Consider the following 13,549-nt stretch of genomic DNA (forward strand, 5'->3'; position numbering starts at 1 on the left):
TTACTCCTAGCTTGAAGAATGGTGACCCTCAAGTTAACCATTCACTACCAGTCATCTCTATCTGCTGAAAAAGTAGCCCAATTGGTTCTCTGAGACTATGGCAGATTTGCTGCTGGCACATGCGACAGCTGAGGTGCCAAAAACTCATCCAATCTCTAACTGACTGGCTGTTCACTGTTCCCTGACCTCATAAGCTGACTGGTCTCCCAAAGCACTAAAAAGCAAGCTAAGTTACAACGGTGGACAGCTTGTAACAGCTGAGAAAGTAATGTGAGCATCATAGAGCTTGCAGCATCTAAATATTTGCTAAAGTGAATGCGTGTTAAGGAAACAAGCTAAGAGTCAGAAGAAATATGAGTCATTATGAGCTCAAAAGCATCCTGTGTAAATGCATGAGAACTTGGCTATCTCTGCGCAAAACAGTCTGGCAGAGGCATGCAAACCATAGGTGTGTGACAACTCCAAAGTGAAGGGTCCAAGGTCTGAAATGGTATGAGGCGTTATGAGAGCAGACATGATGCACGAAGGCAGATGGTTTGCCAATGCAGGCTTGTGTGAATGAATGATGCATGATGGTCTGACCAGTATTCAGCAATTTGCAGCCACCACTTACCTGCTCTCTCTACCTATCGGGAATTTGCGCCATTTAGTTCCATGGTGGAGATTATGACAAATTGGAAGAAGGGTGTATGTGAGATGTTTGGGTATTAATGATATGCAAATACATGGGAATAAAGTAGGCAGGCATCCATGAGCAAGATCTAAAGTTGCCATTTAAGGCTCATGAGGAAAACCTTTCTCTATCAAACATTAATTTTTCACCCTACTTGCCATTATTCTAGCCACATCAGGAAAAGGAAAGTTGTGTCCCAAGGTTGTTTTTCTGTAAAAATAGAACATAGTATGGATCAAAAACAATGTAAAGGTCTGCTTCAATATTCCTTTAGTGTTTAATAACAGAGCAATCATTAATTGGAGGATTTCCATTGAAATTGGCTATGAAAATATATTTGGGAAGAGCCCTTAATTTCCCAACATTTCCAATTTCTGTAGGTGAAATGCAAATCATTTTTCCTTAAATTATTTTTGTGTTAAAATGACATTAATGGAATTGATGGTGCTAGGTCTGATTGCTTTTCAAAACAAGGCAAAAATGCAGTACCAGCATATCAATGAGTTGGTGCAAAATTTAAAAAAAAGGAATTGCTTCATTATCTCAAACAAGAAACTCGATGTAGCAATAATCACTGGAATTTTTTTTAAGTGAAGGTCCACATTCTTGCTTGAATGAAGACCCACCTTGCCTAAATCTGACTCATCACCAAGTGGAGGCATTTCATTTATCCTGAAGCTTCCTCCTTGACAGCAGTAATACCAAGTACACTTAACATAGTATAAATACTGGCTGGGTGTGTCTGAAGAGAATCTGTACTTTGGCAGATCACTTGAAGGGTGAAATTTGTTTTTATTTAATACTTTGACCTTGCACAAATGCAAAAATACAGGGAAATTATTGAACAAACAATTCCTCTCTTGGATTTCCTTTTCACTAATATTATGTTAATCATTTATGAGGAACCCTAAATTTGTGCAATCATGTCCCACATTTGCTACATTACATTCACCTGTCATCCCCTGCATTGGAACTCCCTAGTTTTTGCTCACTGGACGAATATTGATGTTTACTAAATAGTCTCAATTTGTTGCTAGGCAAATAGGGAAGGTTGCGTTAAGGTGTGGCCTGTGAATCTCTAACTTGTATGACATTATAAATAGTATAATATTGCAGTCTGGTGGTGAAAAGAAATTTGTTAGACCTCTATGCAATCAATGTATAGTTTTGTTGGTTACTTATTCATGTGACATATTGTGGTCATGAAATTCTCGATTGTTAAGTAGATACTTGGAACTACAAGCTTTTGAGGTTCAGACTAACTTGATGAAATTCTTTAGGGTTGCTAAGACCTGGAATTTATTTATTCTACTTCAAAAAGTTGAAGTCTTATAGGGATTGTTCAATCCAGCATTGAGCTTTAGGAACCCAATCAGACAGAGGAACATCATTGGATGTTCTTGCCACCTTTTCTGTAGGGCTGTTATTAGAGGGTGTGAGGTTATCTGGGTAAGTAGACTTCAGGAAAGTGCACCAGACCTTTTTCAGAGCTACTGTAGAGCTTCAGCATACATTGCACATTATCCATTCTGTCTGGATTATGTCGCACAGGCAAAGAGCTGAACTTTGGCATTGTATTTGGAAAGTATCTGACAATTAGTGACAGGTCTTACAAGTTAAGAGGGCACTGAGTAGAATGCAAACCCTAACACTGTTATTAAGATTATTTAATCTCCCTTGATACTTTTTCCCTGTCTGGTTGATTCTTTAAAAGTACTTTGTCTTTGGTTTCCATCTCCCTGAGGACTTCAGGCCAAACTATACTCAACAACCTGCTGTGAAAACTTTGCTCATATTTTGGTAGCTGTGACAAATTACACCACTGCACCTGAGAAAATCTGCAAAATTCTAAAACAATTAACAGCATTCTAAATAAAACAACTAAGTAATTTTTAAGGTCTGTTTGCCCTAACTCCCAATGCCAAAATCCTAGGATCTGGATCTGTATCTTGTGCAAGAACTCATTTGTTCTTTATCGAGCCAAACTCTGTGAGACCCAAATTTTTGCTGAAATCTTTCAGCTAGTTTTGAGAGTTATCGTTTACAGACAGACAAACAGTTAAAAATATTACCTGCTCCCACTTTGAGTATCACTAAAGGGATGCCCCAAAATGCTTGACTGTATCCCTCTTAGTGTATTACAAAGGAACGAAGGGTCACATGTTCCAAGAGAATGTCAATAGTAGCAGCAATACCGTCAGCCTGGAATGAGATCTTTCTCTGGAATCCTGCATATGTTATCAGCCCATCCCCTCAGTGAGACAATTTTAAGAATTCCAGGGGTTTTCACTATAGCCAGATTTCCTACTTGAGTGAAAGAAAATTACTAAATTAAAACTTATCAACTGCAGCCAGATTATTTCATTCTGATAACTGAGGTAAATATTACCTCAACTAAATTTCCTACAAGACCTAGCTATGCTACTAAAGGTTTTACATAAACCCCCAAACACTGAAATATAATTATTTGGAAGCATGTTTATGCTGTTTGGCTATATGTTTGCCTTGAGCAATAGATGACCAAGAACAACATGTGTGCATCGTTTGGATACAATAATGATATTGCACTGGATTTTTCCTGTGAGCTTCTGAATCCCCCTCTCTGTCTCAAATAAGGATCAAAAGCCTGCAACATGTAGAGAAATAATAACTTGGTGCAAAGTTCCTTGGAACAGCCAAATGATGATGAGGACAGGCTCATCCAATTCTGGGCAACATGCGCAATAGCAGCCAAAGATCATTTGAACCATAAACCTGGTCAATAAGATTTTGAATTCTACATTCCCATCCACCCTGATAACCTTTATTTTCTTGCCTAATAATAATCTACAGTTCATTCTGCTAAAATGTGCATTTCATTAATGTGGATTCGCTGTAACAATAATGAATTGGGACACTGTGTTTCCAAAGCATGAACTTCAAATGTATGTTGGCTGTAACGCCATTACATCACCAACACTTTAAGCACTTTTTCAAAAGTATGATTTTTTTAATATAATGCAGGGTTGCACAAGGACACATCATTGTGTCATAGAAGAACTACCTGTAGATACCTCGGTTTAAAAATTGTCAATGACCCTACTTTCACCAACTTCTGAAGCAGAGTTCCAAAGTTGGATAACCCTCAAAAAGGAAGCAAAATCTCAGCTCAGTCCTAAAGAACAACCCTTGGTTTTAAAACATTACCCTCTAGTCCTGGATTCACCCAGAAGAGGAAAATCCAGGCTATTCAGGACTTCATGCACTTGCATCAAGTCACTATTCCTTCGTCTAGACTCAAATTGAAATGAGTCAAGCTTGCGCTCACAAGACAATCCATGCATTCCAGTTATCAATCTGGTAAACATCATCTGAACCATCTTCAATGCATTTGCATCCATCTTTGAGACTAAAACTGCATAAGTATTCGAGTTGTAGTCTTGCCACTATCCTGTTTAACTGAAGCATTACATTCTTATATGTTCAATTTTGCTCATAATACTGTTTGCTGCCTTATGTGCTGATCTGCATTCTAACTTTTTCTGGGATATTGTGTGCAATTCTGGTGTCCTTCCTATCAGAAAGATGTTGTGAAACTTGAAAGGGTTCAGAAAAGATTTACAAGGATGTTGCCAGGGTTGGAGAATTTGAGCTATAGGGAGAGGCTGAACAGGGGCTGTTTTTCCTGGAGTGTCGGAGGCTGAGGGGTGACCTTATAGAGGTTTACACAATTGAGGGGCATAGTTAGGGTAAATAAGCAAAGTCTTTTCCCTGGGGTCAGGGAGTCCAGAACTAGAGGGTGTAGGTTTAGGGTGAGAAGGGAAAGATGTAAATGAGATCTGAGGGGCAATTCTTTTTCGCAGAAGGTGGTATGTGCATGGAATGAGCTGCCCGAGGAAGTGGTGGAGGCTTGTTCAATTGCAACATTTAAGAGATATCTGGATGGGTATATGAATAGGAAGAGTTTTCAGGGATATGGGCTGGATACTGGCAGGTGGGACTAGATTGGGTTGGGATATCTGGTTGGCATGGACAGGTTGGACCGAAGGGTATGTTTCCATGCTGTACATCTCTATGACTCATGTACTAGAACATTTAAATCCCTCTGTCCCTTCTAATTCTACAGTCATTCTCAATTTGAGTAACTCTGCTCTTTATTCCTGCCAAAGTGAACAATTTCACATTTTCCCATGTCATATTCCATCATGCAGATTTTCATCCATTTAAGTGATCTATATCCATCTGTAATAGTCGTAGAGAAGTACAGCATGGAAACAGACCCTTTGGTCCAACTTGTCCATGCTGACCAGATATCAACCCAATCTAGTTCCACCTGCCAGCACCCGGCCCATATCCCTCCAAACCCTTCCTATTCCGATATCCATCCAAATGCCTTTTAAACGTTGCAATTGCACCAGCCTCCATCACTTCCTCTGGCAGTTCATTCCATATACGTCCCACCCTCTGCGTGAAAAAGTTGCCCCTTAGGACTCTTTTATATCTTTCCCCTCTCGCCCTAGACCTATGCCCTCAAGATTTGGACCCCCCCCCACCCCAGGGTCTATTTATCTTATTCATGCCCCTCATGATTTTATAAACCTCTATAAGGTCACCCCTCAGCCTCCAACACTTCAGGGAAAACAGCCTATTTGGCCTCTCCCTATAGCTCAAATCTTCCAATCCTGGCAACATCCTTGTAAATCTTTTCTGAACCCCTTCAAGTTTCACAACATCTTTCCGATAGGAAGGAGACCAGAATTGCAAGCAATATTCCAACAGTGGCCAAACCAATGTCCTGTATGGCCATAACATGACTTCCCAATTCATATACTCAATGCTCTGACCAATAAAGGAAAGCATACCAAACGCATCTTTCACTATCCTATCTACCTGTGACTCCACTTTGAAGTAGCTATGAGCCTGCACTCCAAGGTCTCTTTGTTCAGCAACACTCCCTAGGACCTTTCCATTAAGTGTATAAGTCCTGCTAAGATTTGCTTTCCCAAAATGCACCACCTCGCATTTATCTAAATTAAACTCCATCTGTCATTTCTCAATCCATTGGTTCATCTGATCAAGATCTCATAGTAATCTGAGGTAACCTCCTTTGCTGTTCACTACACCTCCAATTTTGGTGTCATCTGCAAACTTACTAACTATACCTCTTGTGCTCACATCCAAGTCATTTATATAAATGATGAAAAGTAGTGGACCTTTAAGACTTCGCAACTTGGTTGTTTATCTATTGTTGTGTCAGATACAAATTTAGCTACCATACTTTCAGTCCCTTCATCTAAGTCATTGATGTAAATTTGTAGAATATTTAGGTCCCTCCAGATCTTTTCAGGACTTGTCACATTCTGCCAGTCAGACATTTGGATGCATGCTCTGTTTTCTGCCATCCAATCAATCATGTAAACATGCAAACCATGTGTACCATGTATACCATGTGCTTTTATTATTCTTGGGGCTCTTTGACCTTCTGGAAATCCAAGTGCTGCATGCCTGCAGTCTTTCCATTTATCTATAGTTTTGTTGATATCTCATTCATGACCCATATATTGGTGAAATTATCAATTGTTAAATATATCTTTGGAACTACAAACTTTTGAGATTAAAGCTAGCTTGATGAAATTCTTTAGGCTTGCCAAATAATTTGTTACTCCAAATAAATCCAACAATTTAGTTAAAAATTAGTTCCCTTTTATGAAACCGTGTTGACTCTTTGCAATTACCTTGACTTTTTTTTCAAATTACCCAACTATAACTCTTTAATGATCAATTATAACACTTTTTTCAACTGATGTTGAGTGAACTGGGCTATAGTTTCCTGTTTTTTTTTGCCTACAAGTTTATATTTGTTAGGGATATGAGCCAAATTCTGGCAAATGGGGTAAGATTAGGTTAGGATATCTGGTCAGCATGAACAAGTCAGACCGAATGGTCTGTTTCTGTGCTGTACATCTCTATGACTCTGACATAATACAAAATCTAATATAATCTGCTCTCTGATTCTTAGAACAACATGGTCTAGAGTCAATCTCAAAAATATTGAGTTCTCCATCCAGGCTACTAGTGCCAATGTTTTTTTGCCAGTTTATATGTAAATTTAAACTCCCCCATGATATTGTCATCTCTTTACCAGAAGCACCCAATTATTTTTACTGTGCTCTTCATCTTACATTCATGATTACTTTTAGGGGCTGTAGACCACTCTCACGAGTGACTATATTTCCCTACCATTCCACATCTCCATCCAAACTGATTCTACTTCCTGATTTTCTGAATGGAAATCTTCTCTAACTATAGCATAAATGCTATCCTTGATTTAATAGTGTTATCCTGAACCTATAACGAACTTCCTACGCTTCCTGAATATCCTATTTCCCTAAATATTCAGAACTCAATTCTTGTCACCCTTCAGCCACATCTCTGCATTGGCTATCTGATTTATATTTACCGATTTCAATATGTGCCATTAAGTTGTTTACTTTATGAATGCTAAGCGTTTTCAAATAAAGAGCTTTTGTATTCTCTTTGTTACTTTTATTAGATTTTAGTCTTAATTTTTGGTCCATTTGTAGGTTTCTCTTTTTTTTCTTTGTCCCTTCCTGCCTTTGTGTACCCACTTTTCCCATATTACTATATTCCTGTCTTGGATTGTCTTTGATATACTCTGTCTTTCACATCTGATGCTTCAACTCCACTAGCTAGTTTGAAATCTTTTCTACTTGCCCAGTTATGCAGTTCACAAGAATATGCTCCCATCATATTTTGGTGTTGAGTATCCCAAAGATATAGCCCACCCTTTACTGGAAATAAAGGCACCTACTCCATTTTTTTTTATTTTAAAGTGGCATCTGGACAGGCAGATGAAGGCTCCATGTCTGTCCCACCAATAGGAGTTCACCTGGAGCAGGAAAACTGGCTTCTGCTACCGGAGGGTTTTATCGTCATCTGTTAAACAAAGAGTCTTAACCACTTTCATCGCACATTTTTTGAGCAGAAATTGTTTCAGCTGCCTGGTGTGGTCTCTATGCTGGAAGTATTTCTCCCCATAACTAATCCTTGAAGATGTTGATGGATATTACCTATCACATGGAAGACATCCTCCTCCTGTGGCTCTATGGTGTTGGAACACTGTTGTCGTTTAAGGGTCATACTCCGGTGTCTGCAGGGTACTGACCAAACTGTCCACCATAAATGTGTCTTTACTAGACTTTCATCCACTTCCTGGATAACACAGTGGATGGATCGGAATTAATTTGGATCCTCATAAGGCAGCAGCCATTTAGAATATCCAACCTCCACAGACTTAATTCCAGTGATTCTTGGGCATAATTCAGACAGCAAAGCTGTGCAATGATCGCGCAGAAAACTCTTGCAGTCCTAGTGCTTCTAATTAATTCCGATTATGGTCTCAGATTTGATATTCAGTTGGCCACAAGCGTTTAGTGACCCTAGTGAATATAAGTCAGCTTGAGAAGATCCAATCGGAATATAATTTTCACTGATGCTCTTTAAAACTGCCTCTGAACATGTCCAGAGCACTGTTTATATCATGTCCCACAGCCATGTAAAACAAATTAAATACAGGGATATTTCTCATGATCAGAAATCTGTCCTAGGGCTTATTTTCTGCTCAATTCCAGCTTTCACACGAGATCAGGAATGTAGAGGAAACAGACACTGAGCTCGTTTTTGGGAATATTGCCCCAATGGTTTCCCTTTTTATACTGCCTTTCCAGATTTTTGTCAATATTTTGAGGATTGCATATGCCTCACCTTGATGCAATGCCCCTGGGAAGCAGATGTATCTTGTTTGCATTTGTGGGGGCATTCTCTGTTGCTGACAGCAGAGCCACATAGTATTCTGTAAACGGAGAGCACAGACCTGCAGCCATTTCAAACACCATTGTAGCCATTGTCTCTAATTGTCTTAGTGCATTTTTCACAAAATTGGAACCATCATGGGAATACCTGAGGATGTACCTTTACGGCTTCCATGGAAATGTCTTCCTTTAATTATTGACTAACAATCCCAATGGACAGAAGTCAAACACTCAAGGACTCCACATCTGCAGTATTTGTTGCCAGTCTCACATCTATTTTGACAATCATGATGTTCTCTCTGATAATGGTCCACAATTTGCCAATTACCTTTTTTAAGCACTTTGCCCAGCCAAATGGATTATTTCACATCAACAGCAAACCTCAGTGACCGTAAACCAATAGGGAGATGGTGAGAGGAGTCTGCACAATCGAGGCCCTACCCAAGACTAATGAGTATGAGGGTTTGACTGTTCGCAATTACTGTTTCTCAGCTGTCCCATGCCAGAACTCTGACTCAATCTCTTTTACTTTTCACCATTCAGTCACTATGGTTAGACAACTCCAATGGTGCCAATGAGCCTCTTGCTATGTAATTTCCTCTAACCCCCTTCCCCCACCCCCTCCCCCCAGGCCTCCTGATACATTCTGTCAAGAAGAAAAGAGCAAGCTGTGGGTTGCTTGGTTAAACTGCCAGGACACCTCTCCCTTGGAGCAGCTCTGTGCTGTTTCTAGCAAATTTTGAAGAATGGTGACATTGATAGTGAGAGAAGTGTTAACACTTGAACTACAATAATGATTTTAAAGTAATAATAATACAGAATGGACATTATGATGTCAAACGGATTGTTTAAGCTGTGAAGATATACTTGGCATTTAAGATAACTTACGAAGGGAGAAACTGTGTGCAAATCACTCTTTTATTTTAAATTAGCAAACTATTTAAGAATCTGCAATTGTTCCCACAGGACAAGTCCTACTGGAAATTTCTGAAGTACACAAGAAAATCAACATGGATATGGAAGACAATGTAAATACATTTTTAGTTTTGCAAACTTTAAAATAGCTTTAAATGTTTTACTTTTGTCTTGCAACTGAAACTTCAAGATTATTATATTTTCATAAGTTAAACTGACAGTCTGGTTCTGTTCATGACATTTTTTCTCTTTGTTCCTGATCTTATTAGTAGAATGTTGTTTAGTAGATGCAAGGTATTTACCAAGTATTTAGAAAAAGTAGATTGATTGATTTTAAGCTACTAATGGATCTTTTGATGTCCTGTTCTGAAGAGATGTCAAAAGGTCCTAAAAACTCCGAGTAGAAGGGAATTAATTTGATTTAGTCACCATGGAAGTTTAATATTCATTTTGAGAATCTCCAATAGTGCTATTGGGAAATTTTCACTTTAGTTTTTGCCAAGAACCATTTTGGAAATTTTACATATCCCCCCCCCCCGCTGCCCAATCATTAGCTCAAAAATCAATGACTGGACTTGAGGGACTGTTTTATTGAGAGAAACTATTTTGTCCCTATTTAATTACTCAGCCCAATATGAGAAAACCAATCTCCTCTCATTAAATTTCTTTTTCTCAATCTTCAAGTTTAGGAAATTTCACAAAGATATCATCAGTGAATTGGAGAAAAAAACTGATCAAGATGTGAAATACATGAACGTAAGTATCTAATGTTTTGATTCTATGACTGACTAAGTCAGAATTACAATTGATGATTGTACTTCTGTAGCAAGGTACAAATGTTCAGGGAAAAAAATTCAACTTTCATAAGTACTGATTCTCCATTCCATCCTGTAGAGAAGTTATAATTTTAAAGACCTGATACATAAACATTTCCTGTTCTTACAAATGGCTGCATTATGTTGTCCTGCATTGTGTTCCAACTTGCATGCAAATTGACTTGTGAACAAACTCCAGAACAGAACACTTTCACAATCCAGGGACTGTTTGTGTATCTAACACAGATACAGCTGTGTAGGATAGCTTTGCAAAGCACTTTTTACTTCTGTTAAAATAAATGCAGCGAACATTTGTTGATTTTGATCAATCAGTATTATAGGGCAAGTATGAAACTTGTTTGCCTAAACTTCTCAGTTTCAGAAGCCAGTATCTTATTTTTCTTAAGAAGAACTGAAATGCCAAATAAAAGCACTTTATATGTAACAGATATGTAAACCCTTGCCAGCACTCTTGTCTTAGATTAAGACCATAAGGCCACAAGATCATAAGACACAGGAGCAAAAATTAGGCCAAACAGTCCATCAAGTCTGCTCTGCCATTCTATCATGGCTGATAAATTTCTCAACCCCTTTCTCCCATAACACTTGATCCCTTGATACTCAAGGACCGATCTATCTTGGTCTTAAATATACTGAATGGTACTTCCACAGCCTTCTGTAACAATGAACTCCATAGATTCACCACTCTCTGGCTGAACACGTTTCTCCTTATCTCTGTGCTAAAAGGTCTTCCCTTTACTCTAATGTTATGCCCTTTGGTACCAATCTCTTCTACCAATGGAAACATCTTCTCAACATCTACACTGTCCAGGCTGTTCAGTATTCTGTATGTTTCAATTAGATCCCTCCTCATCCTTCTAAACGCCATTAAGTATCAACCCAGAGTCCTCAAATGTCCCTCTAAAGTTAAGCTTTTCATTGTCTTGAACGTCCCATGAACACACTCCAGGGCCAGTACTTTCTTCCTAAGATTAAGGAAAACTCTGTGCAGTATATATGACAATACTTTAAATGTTGTCTGACTAGAGCCTTAGGGCTTCAGAAGTACATTCCTGCTTTTATATTCAAGTCCCCTCAAAATAAATGCCATCATTGCATTTACCTTCCTAACTACTGACTCAATCTGCAAGTTTACCTTGAGAGAATCCTGGACAAGAACTCCCAAGTCTCTTTGCACTTCAGACTTCTGAACTTTCTCCCCTTTAGAAAATATCCATGCCTCTATTCTTCCTACTAATGTGCATGATCTCACACTTTCCTATATTGTACTCCCTCTGCCACATATTTGACCACTCCCCTAACCTGTCCAAATCCTTCTGCAGCCTCCCCGCTTCCTCAATGCTACCTGTCCCACTATCTACCTTTGTATCATCTGCAAACTTACCTGGAATGCTTTCGGTTCCTTCTTCTAGGTTGTTAATGTATAAAGTGAAATGTTGGGTCCCAACATTGAGCCTTGTGGAACACAATTTGTCATTGGCTGCCATCCTGAGAAGGACTGCTTTTATCCCCACTCTCTGCTTTCTGTCAGACAAGCAAGCTTTTATTCCTGTAACACCCTGCCTCTGACACCATGGGCCCATATCTTACTCAGTAGCCTTCTGTGCAGCGCCTTGTCAAAGGCCTTCTTGAAGTCCAGGTAGATAACATCCATTGTCTCTTCTTGGTCTATCTTGCTTGATACTTCCTCAAAGAATTCTAGCAGATTTGTCAGGCATGACTACTTCTTGTTGAAACATTGCTGATTTTGCCCTATTTTACCATAAACTTCCTCCTTTAACCAAAAATGAAGGGCTACTCCAAGATCAGAGGAATGCCAATCAGTTTAGTTTTCAGATTCTGTATTAATACTTTAAACACAACTGTCATATATGTATCCTCTTTGGAAAGGCAAAATGTCCCAAGGGACTTTTCAGAAACTTCATAAAGCAAAATTCGATGCTGAGGTGCATACAAAGGTATTAGGGCAAATAGCCAATAGAGAATGGTCACAATAGTAGTTCTTAAGAGTATCTGAAAAGAGAAAAGAAACATAAAGGGGTTTGGGGAAATTCAGGGTTCCACAACGTGTTGCCTTAACAACTGAAGGGATGGCTGCCATTTGTAAAATCCGAGCTGGAGATGTGCAAATGTGTAAAGGTTTAGAACTGGAGTGGAAAAAAGGTAGTAAAGAGATAGGGAGGGCAAGGCCATAAAGCGACTTGAAAACTGGTTTCTAGGTTTCAAAATTGCAAAATTACTTGAGTAGAAGCGAGTAAGTGATTTGGTGAGGATAGGAGTGATAGATGAGTGGGACTTGTGGTGCAAATTTAATTTTGGAAAATCGGAGTAATGAAGACTAAAAATGCATATTCAGCATTTCTATCCAGGAGAAACTAATGCTTATTTGAATTTCAACAGGTTTGTCAATTATTCATAGATTTGAACATCCTTAAGTACTTCAACCAGGCATAATATTCAGCTATTATTTTTGTCAATTGGAGATTTTTGGAGTGTAAAAAACTGCAGATTGATTCAATTGATACAATTTTTCTCGCAGGCAACTCTTAAAAAGTACCAAACAGAACATAGAACTAAACTGGATTCTCTTGAGAAATCACAAGCAGAACTTAAAAAACTTCGAAGGAAAAGTCAAGGAACAAAAAATGCATACAAGTATGAAAATAAGGAAATGGAGGTAGGTATTAGCTGCTTATTATGTGTGTAAATTAGCTTAATTCCTATCCCATTGCAGTCAATGTTCTCTTTAATGTTAAGAGTCTGATCTGTGAACCCTTCTACATGGGATCTGTCGTGCAAAGCATACTTATTTGGAACATGGAATGCTCTCTTTAAATAATTGAGTTCTTTACTGCAGTGCCTTTCCCATATGTCTCTTTGAAAATTATCATGCATTTCATATTGAGCAGGAGAAATAATGTGAACATGACCTAAGACATACTTAAATTCATCTTTACAGAATCAGAGTTGACCACGTGTTGAAAACAAACTGTAGGCATTAGAATATGGCTGATCTATTTAAGATAAAACATGAAGTCAAAAGAACGCTGTATATATTTTAAGTAACTATTGAAGAATGTGCCAGTATTTCTAATACACAGAAAAAAAGGATATTGATTTTGTATTGTAATGGTACAGTGAAATCTTCTTGCTGATGATTGTTATTTGTAAAACCAGAAACTTAGTTATGGTTGTTTATTGTAACCTGTTTGGATGTAATCACTTTTTAGTGGCAACGTTCCTAATTTGAAAGATAGCTATCTGAATTGTAACAGGAAGCAAAATAATTGAAATCTGGAATTTTAAAAAAATTA

At 38.4% G+C, this 13,549-nt stretch overlaps 1 protein-coding gene across 1 annotated transcript in view; it reads left to right on the plus strand.

The window, feature by feature from the left end:
- The window catches only part of baiap2l1a (BAR/IMD domain containing adaptor protein 2 like 1a), a 147,939-nt gene that overhangs the window by 50,647 nt on the left and 83,743 nt on the right, over positions 1–13,549 (plus strand). The window contains exons 4-6 of the mRNA XM_060840564.1: positions 9,451–9,512; positions 10,084–10,155; positions 12,775–12,912. Of these exons, the coding sequence (XP_060696547.1) occupies positions 9,451–9,512; positions 10,084–10,155; positions 12,775–12,912 (272 nt within the window). The remainder of the gene's footprint in view (positions 1–9,450; positions 9,513–10,083; positions 10,156–12,774; positions 12,913–13,549) is intronic.

This window comes from Hemiscyllium ocellatum, chromosome 20, assembly GCF_020745735.1.
Source record: "Hemiscyllium ocellatum isolate sHemOce1 chromosome 20, sHemOce1.pat.X.cur, whole genome shotgun sequence".
Taxonomy (NCBI): Eukaryota; Metazoa; Chordata; class Chondrichthyes; order Orectolobiformes; family Hemiscylliidae; genus Hemiscyllium; species Hemiscyllium ocellatum.